This window comes from Barbus barbus (genome assembly GCF_936440315.1).
Source record: "Barbus barbus genome assembly, chromosome: 7".
NCBI lineage: Eukaryota > Metazoa > Chordata > Actinopteri > Cypriniformes > Cyprinidae > Barbus > Barbus barbus.
The window spans coordinates 15,162,720-15,171,919 of NC_136735.1; the positions used below are offsets into that span (position 1 = coordinate 15,162,720).

Below are 9,200 nucleotides of genomic sequence, written 5' to 3' on the forward strand. Positions count from 1 at the left end.
AATGCCATAGGCACACACACACGCAAGTACGCACACGCACACACACACACACACACATACATACACGCACAAAATATCAAATAAACATGGAATGGCAGCATACGTTACCAGTCCCTTTTGCATGTATTTCACATTTATTTTATACATGTTGTATATACATAGGCTATAAGTGGGCTATATTTGCAATGGTTCGTGCAGTTTGGAAGCGTAAACACCCTAAAGATGCAGTTCATGTCCCTCCTCCTCTAAAACGTTATTGGCTGAGAACAGTTTTGACGACATATATGAACCCAAGCAGCTCAAAAGATGTAGCTGACATGGAGATCAAACGGCGGAATTCGCCTGCTTCCACAGAGTGAATCAGGCTGCGATTTGCGTGCACAACATCGACTGGGGTTGGAAATTTTTCCATCCAACGCTCCACCACATTGATTCCATAACGGGTTTGAAATTCAGAAAAAGGCTCTGAACACCGCTAGAACATTAATAACTATTAGCAATGGGACTTTCTCATGATGGATATTTGCAGTGGAGAATATAAGTGTAAGTAAATGATTTTTCACTAATAACTCGAGTGCAGTTACAGCTGAAGCCTGTTTTGTTCGTCTGTTAATGATCTGCTAGAAATTCAGCGGTGTCTTTGTTATGGACAAATAAGCAGGACGGCATTTTTACTTTCTGCTAGAAAGCAACAAATCAATACTTTTTTTATGGGGAGACAACCAGTGTGTAAATCGTCAAGTCAAAGTACGCACAATCTGAGAGCCAAAGCGTACTCCGTCTGTGGTTCGCCTTAGGGTACACAAGTCTGTCGCCATGAGTTTAGTTGGAGGGTTTCCCCACCACCCAGTGATGCATCATGACGGCTATTCCTTCGCTGCCGCAGCTGCTGCCAGTCGCTGTCATGAAGAACCCCCCTATTTTCATGGGTGGCTTATCAGCCATCCGGAGATGTCTCCTCCAGACTACAGTATGGCACCCTCCTACAGCCCCGAATACTCGGCGGGAGCCCCCGGGCTCGACCACTCGCACTACGGAGGAGTACCGGGGGCCGGCGCCGTTGGAATGGAACCCCGACCAGTGAAACGTAGACCCACGGCAAACCGAAAGGAGAGGCGCAGGACTCAGAGCATCAACAGCGCCTTTGCAGAACTCAGGGAATGCATTCCCAACGTGCCCGCGGATACGAAGCTGTCCAAAATCAAAACCCTTCGTTTGGCTACCAGTTACATTGCTTACCTTATGGACATTCTGGACAAAGACGAACAGAACGGGGAAGCAGAGGCCTTCAAAGCGGAATTCAAAAAGACAGACGCCAAAGAAGAAAGGCGAAAGAAAGAAATGGTAAGGTCTTAAATAAAATGAATAGATCTTCAGAAACGTCAAAAAAGTATTGTCATATATTAGACTTACATATAACCTAATGGAAACTTGCTTTGACTTTAATATAAAAGCTTAAAAGTATTCTGTGGAAAACTTTGTTTAGTGAACGCTGCTGTGCCTGTATCTTTAAGATTATCTATTACATTTGCTGTCTTTACCGTGACCAGTACGTTGATAAATTTGGTAATGTGTAATAGCTATACAAATAATCTCCTTTGTGTTTTTTTTTTTTTTTTTTCCTCCAGAACGACGTTTTGAAAAATTCAGGGAGCAGCAATGACAAGAAAACTAAAGGGAGAACTGGTTGGCCGCAGCATGTGTGGGCATTGGAACTGAAACAATGAGACTAATGCAAAAGACACGAAATGAGGCCCTCTGAACTCATTTTTAGTTGTTCTCTCACTTTATTTAATGGAATATTTATGTGCAATTTCCCGCTACGGATAGTGGATCTTTGAGGAAAAACCATTCCATTTTAGAAGGAGGATACTCTCTTGGTAAGAGATTGTGTGTTGCTGTCTGATATTGGTTTATCATTGTTTGTTTTCTTGTCCTATTGTGAATCAAACTGAGATATCTGCCACTAAGGAGTACACGTGAAGTTCTCTCTCATTCTGTCTCTCTATCACTTTCAATATCTATCTCTGTCTCTCTCTTCTTTAATTGAGGAAGGTTAGTCGATGTTATGATATAGTAAATGTTTTATTTGAAAATGTCATGAAGTGTTATAATGTTATTTTGTGGTCGTACAATGCTGGTGTCTGAAACAACTGTCGAGTCCACCCAGTGCACTTCCGTCCAGAGACACAAAATTTAAATAATATTGGAGATGTAAACAATGTAATTAATTCAATAAACCACTGTGTTTTTAACAACCTTAAACCTTTTGTTGTATTGAAATGTAATTTAACAAAGATGCTACTTGGTAAATTGCACACTAAATAATTCTTCACAGAAGATAAGAGCTGTTCGTAAGCAGAACATAGACTACAATATAGAAATTAATGATACGTTTCAGGGACTAGAGAGACTGTTGAATATATTTTCAATTATACTTACATAGACTTGACAGTCAAATCAAACAGCACTCACGCGATGCATACCCAGCAGCTCCTCGAGCACAAACAGAATGATTCAAACAGCCCAAACTGTGTCCTGCTTTGAGGCATATTGGCTTTTAAAAAAGTCATCTAAAGTTTGGAAGACAAATGTTTACAATTGACAAAACTGCCGTAAGGGTCAGCAACGTGGCTGTTGTGAACAGTTTGTCATGCTTGCAACACTAAATAGACTACTAAAAAATAGTTACAATTAATTACAAATGAACTGTTAATGCTAGCAGTAGCTATCGGCCTTGCGTACAGGTTTACAAGCAGGCATACCATTCAGGGTGCTTTGACGTTGTCTATATTTTGAAGTAACTACAATTAAAAAATAAATAACCGGTAAATATAATTATATGTCAAAAAAAAAAAAAAAAAAAAAAAAATCTTAATTTGAAATGCATTTATCATTGTGCACAACGAAGTTTGCACATTAATGAATTACAGCTTTGATTGAACATTGTTGAACAGGTGGTTTCTGCAGCAGGTGCCAAAAAAGATAAAATCATAGGCTAATTAAATTAATTAAAATTATGATTTGCTTCCATGCCTGTATAGGGTATTTTATACAATGCTCATATAGGCTAATACTGAAAAAAATATCACAATAGTAGCCTATATTACTGATTGAGGAAAAATCCAGAATAACATCTAAATCTTGAAGAAGGCTATTCGTGTAATGTTAATTAGGGTATCCTTGACAGTATTTTTTAAATAAACACGATTCTAACATTGAAATTGCGTACAAAATACAATTATACGCTGTTTAATCGCTATAAAGGGGGAAAACTGCAAGACGTTTAATTCCATAACTGCTAAAATAAATGAATGAGTAGACTCACTGGAGCCTGTGGAAAATGCCCAAATGACGTTAACAACAAAATACGGAGGAGGGCCAGACTTTGCTGGAGCGACCAAGGCCAAATGATTAATAAAGTGCCGATCAAAATGTGCAGCTGAAACTCCCCACTGGTGTGGAGGGGGGCTAGCACCACAATTCATAGAACCGAATTCTGGCAATGGCCGTGACAACAGAATCAGTAGTATCCGCTGGAATTATGGAATAATAATAATATAATGGAATTATGGAATAATACGTTATAGATTCTTCATGTTTTACGATTTTTAAAATGATGCATTTGATGCATATTTAGAAAGACCAGTCCTTTTCTTTTTCTAACATATTTCTTGACTTTTATTAGCTTTTTGGTCAATTTTTGTGGGCTAACGTGCTACTTGCTAAGTGCTTTTCTTTCGGAGCAGGAATCATAGTTTTCGTCTAAGGTTCTTAAGGCATGCAATTAAACTGACATCTCTGCCAGAGTAAATCTGCTTAGATAGGACGACACAAAGACAATTTAAGACCCATCCAGTTGCATTAAATTACCGCTTACGTTACATTGTATTCCAGGGGTCCTATGCGCTAATAATTGTAGATAGTTTGTTGAGAGTGTCAAGATGGCGTCTCAGATAAAATTAACCGTCTGTACTCCCTTGATTAAGAATACAGATAATAGGCTACTGTGACCTCATTGTGACCTGCTGCCGCTGCTGTAACAGGTATGACTCTCCAAATGGAAGAGAACACATATCTTACATTGGACACCATGATTCCTGAAGGCCCAAAGTAGTAAAGAGCCCTTATTTCCTCTGGCACTACAGCAAACGAAGTCGTCTAATCCAGGAATACAATTATCTCTCACTTCCCATCAACTCATGTCTTATATGATTTAATATCCTTACTTCTTACTAATCCTGACACACACAAAAAAAGATAGTATATCTAGTCTTCCTTATATCAACTTGCCTCGCCAATGGCACAAGCCACTTCCCAGCATAATAACAAATTCACTCTCTTTGGTGTAATTGTCCAAAACTCGATCTTAATGTTCTTGAACTTACAGGGTCATATTATATTTTAAAGCATGAACCAAACAGCATCTTTTTCTTGGTATTACAGACATCTGTAAACCATTAGCTCATAAGACCCTCCTCCATTTTTTCTGTCTGCAGCAGTGGTTTAGTAGACATGTTGACGTCAGAACAGAGCCATCCTGTGCCTATATGGTAAACGTAATCACGTATAAGGCCTGTGAACCTACCTCGACCTAAATCCAAGCATCAAAACCTTTCAGCAGAAATCACTTATATATAGCCATAACAATTTAAGCTTCGAGAAAATTCTGTTGTATAGCCGTGGCACGATCTCAGATAAAACATTTAGATTAAAAACAATCGTGCACAAAAAAAAAAAACGACCTGAAAGTCGCAGTCTTTATCTCATTTTAAATTCAGAACAGATACGCAGGCCTTTTTAAGCAATGTCGTGTGTTCTTAAAGTTCGTAAAGTTCTACAGCACTTGATATGATTTTCCGTACGCTAATGCTAGGCTATATTAATATAGCTAGATCTGGATCACCTCAGTGTAATTAGATGCTAAATTATTTTTTTTACATTTTGTCCAACATAAATGTGTTCCTCATTGTGTCACAATATAATAGATAACAATCTAACTTAATTTAGGTTATGTTAAATGATTTTGGGTGCGTTTCGCCGACATTTGCAGCCGTTTTGATCTTGCCTAAGTTTTGCAACAAAATAAATCTGATATTGACTCAAATGGAGAATTAAACAGCCTATTTTAAACAAGAAGATTAATTAAAGCGTAAATAGGCTATATTCCAAGTGATTTCGAATAAAATAAGCTATACAAAAAAAAAATGAAGTTACTGTTCATAAATTTAAGATTTGCACGTCACTTTTTGATCTTAACTTTTTGTAATCTTAATTTATATTTTATTATTATTATATAGCCTATATTTATATTGTTTATATATGTAGATAAAGTCATTATTTAACTATTATCCTGAGGTTCTATACACAAGAAATCGCCTTCATTGTAGATGAACGGATTCTATAGTCACTGACCCAAAAACGTTTCCCGTTTATCATTGACAGGACAGAAAAATCGATATGCTACACTTCTCAAATACTGCGGCGCCACTGTATGAGGTTATAAATTACCAGCGGATTTCCTAATAATTAAACAACCAGACAATGTGGCATTCTGAGAGAGTGTATTGTGTTTTGCTGAATGTTGCGCGGAGGATCAGGCCAGTGCCCGTGGTGCTGTCAGTTGTGACAGTTCCCAGATGGAGGCCGCTACTGTATGCGAGATTGAGTTTCTCACAGAAACAACTCCCTCTTCTTCCAAACCGTCCTCCAAAAGTTCTTCAGTCACTCTTGCGCCCAGACTTCTTAAACAACGGTAACGCGGAAAGAATGAGCTGAATGAGTTTTGAGGGAATAAAGGCGCTTCGCTCCATCAGGTTATGCGAGAAGAGATGGCTATACATCTGCATGACAAGCTAGTGGCAGGATCACTAACGTGTACTACGGTAAACTGGTTTTACCTCCTGGAAAGTGATTTGATGGCTTATAACAACTGGCACAAAACTAGCCTTCTGAAAAGCTACTAAGAGCTTGCATTCTTCATCTCTTCTATCAAAGTCGTGGTAATATCTAAAAATCAGTCTTTTGAAATAATTATCATTGTTATGCTGCTTTTGTCGTTTCTGTTTTGAATTGTAGTCTACTACTTGTACTATTTGTATTGTGGTGCACGACGTTCTGAAAATGATTAGAAAATCGTTTATTTGTAGCTACTGTAGCAACATTTACGAACTACTCCAAAAAAAAAAAAAGTAGTCTACTCTTGGCATTTGGCATATTTTTATGTTGTATTAGATTATTTGCACAAAAAACTAATTCTGTTTGTAAAATAAAATAAAAAAAATGTAATTTGATTGTGAATGTTATATTTTGACACCAGAATATCTTACGCAACAAAACGTATAAATATAGTGTTACATATAGCTAGGCTTGGCTACATGCAGGCTAATAAAAATAAAAAAAATTAGCTAAAAAAAAAAAAAAATTCCAAGCGAATTAATTTACGTGTGCTGAACAGCTGGCCTCACGACTCAACACAAGACTCCTTCACAGACATTTCTGAAAAAGCTTATACTGCATAAAACCCGTCACATATTGAGCCTGTGAGAAGAGAAGAAGACCTCCCAAGTGGTCATTTCAAGCGAGTCCTCTAACACTCCATTCATCCCTGCGAGCATGAGCCGACTGCTCTGTTTTGTCGGTGATAAACATTTAAAACCTTTAAACGAGAGCATAAATCCAGATGGGGGGGGGGGGGGGGGGGGGGGTCACATGAAAACGGCTGCATTTTTAAAAACCGACTTGTCAAAAATAACTGAACTGAGCGCTTTGAGTAGATAGCTTAAAAGGCGACGAAAAAGGCTAATAGGCTACGTGCCCTTTTTAAAATGTTAAAATTGAGCAAGCCTGAAATATTCAAATAAATTTGGGTGCAGTTTTTCGGGAACGTGCGGCCAATAACAACGGAATAGCGCCCGGTAGAAATGCTGAATGTCAAAGGGTCACAATTTGCATTATAGACACACAAAGTCGCTATGAGTGTAATTGTAATAAATAACATGCTACTTAGGTAATTTAACGTATTATTGTTGTGAAGATGTAGCCTAACTGCATATGCGATTATTTGAGTAGGCCTATAATATAAAATAACAGGGATAAGGTAGACTAATCACACTTTTAAAGGTGCATTTGCAGCTTATGGACATCGTGATTGTGAATTTCATATAGCGCCCGAAGGTGAAGATTTTATATGTTCATCTTATCCATGTTCACTGTTGGTTGTGTGAGGAGATGGCGATCAAATCATTAACGGTAGGCCTCATATTACCATCTATTAAGCCTAATAGTAATGTTTTTTCAACTAAGCGTCCAGGATTGACATTGCCTGACCCTCACCAAATACGATCTTTTTTTATCCCTTTCATTTAAATGGAACCCATAGGAGTGATGGTGCAATACATCTTCAGTGAATAATAAACAGACTTCGTTCATCACAGACACAAATTATTCACAGTGTTAACCTTTTAAACTTATCAATTAAACAAATCGAATACAAGTCTATTTGGACCATATAGGCTAATAGCTGGAATAGACTGTCCTCGCTTAATAGCCTACTCAATCTTATAACTTCACTGCTCGTAGGATTAGGCTATTTCGTGAAGATGCAAGTCAAACTATAAGATAATAAAAAAAAAAAATTAAATAAATGAAAATTAGTGCTGAAAATAAATGGTGAATTTTTTTTACGAGGCGATTGTGATTTAATTGGGCTGTAGGCAAAAAAAAATGTGAATGAAGCAAAAAATATGACCTTGAACTTGGCATTTTTTCGCTTTGTTAAAACCGATCGTTCATTTAAAACACGTGGCCCGTTGACGTTTAGATTAAATCGATGCACTCATGCAACTTGTGTTTTTATTATAGCTAATAATAGCCTACCATATGCTATATTTAATTCAAGGTACATTTTACGGATAAAGAGGATGCAGTCTCAGCAAATGTTGCTTTTGGTAACAACAGACGGAAGCGTCTTTTTTTTCAGTAGGCTACAAGATATAGCCATTTAGAAAATCGAAATCCAAAGTCGAGAACAAAGGAAAAAATTCAGGTAGACGCCAGTCAGAAGACACCTACATTATTGCCCAGAGGGCTCAAGCTGTCATTACGATGCTGGCTGATGGTCTATAGAGGTATCTTAAGCTCCCTCTGATACTCTTGTGGTTCTAACCATCTGACTATCACAGGAGACGATAGCCTAGTAAAGCGACTTTCAAAGAAACTCCATAAATGCAGCGATGTTGGACTTTTTTAAAATTTACAAATAAAATGAATTAAACTGCGTGTCACGTGCCTTTATATTAAATTCAGTGTACACTGTGCAAAATGCAAGCACAACATTGTTGCTGTGTTACATTTACATATTAGGATGTGCGAAATGTATTCAATTGTATTCAAATATTGATATGCATGATATTCATCGCCATGTATAGCCCTAATGAAATGAAAGGATATTAAATTATTAATGAATGGATTTTCCTTTACTAACTTCATCACAAAAGTGTGATACAACTAAGTACAGAAATTAGTCCTCAGTCTTTGCGGAGTCTGAAAATTCATTCAAGAGCTAAAACTAACATTCTAGCATTAACAGCGATGAACCAATTCTCAGACGACTTTATGTATCTGCAATACACATATGGCCGGTCAGTTTTCCAATCATGAAACCATCTGTTACTGTGCACACCACAGACCTTGAATGTGCAACAACAGACTGTAAAAATAACCTCATGTGGCATGTGGTAAAATACAAACGTCCAGTCACTACTTGTGGCTGGTACAGTGAAGTATGAGTTGAGAGCACAGTGCCGGTGCCGGTGCCCAACTGAAACGTGCGACTTTTCGAAGTGGCAGAGGAAGGACAGATGAATCAATAATGAAGAGCAGACTAGGGTGTAACCATGGAAACAACGATACCATGGCAACCCCAGGTTCTCCTGTCACTCAGGGGCCCCTCAGGCCAGTATATCCGGGGATAGATTCCTCTCCCATCCATCATGGGCAGTAATGGAGAGTTTCTGGAGCAGTCTGTGGCTGACTGTGTTAAACCACAGCGATGACAGCTATCTGCTCTCCTGCTCTGAGCTACCCTTCTTTCTCTGTATATTTACTATCACATTTATTTTTCTCTGTTATTCTGTCTTACGTCTTAACGTGTCTCATCGGGGGTGCCCTCTATAATCCACAGAGACTTCCCGGCATGA

General features: G+C 38.0%; 1 protein-coding gene across 1 annotated transcript; it reads left to right on the forward strand.

Annotated features, from left to right (window-relative positions):
* Positions 1-310: 310 nt before the first annotated feature.
* LOC306872338 (heart- and neural crest derivatives-expressed protein 2) lies at positions 311-2,846 on the forward strand. The gene is made up of 2 exons (XM_079420844.1): positions 311-1,344; positions 1,629-2,846. The coding sequence occupies exons 1-2, from the start codon at positions 817-819 to the stop codon at positions 1,725-1,727; spliced, it is 627 nt and encodes a 208-aa protein (XP_079276970.1). The 5' UTR covers positions 311-816; the 3' UTR covers positions 1,728-2,846.
* Positions 2,847-9,200: the final 6,354 nt, after the last annotated feature.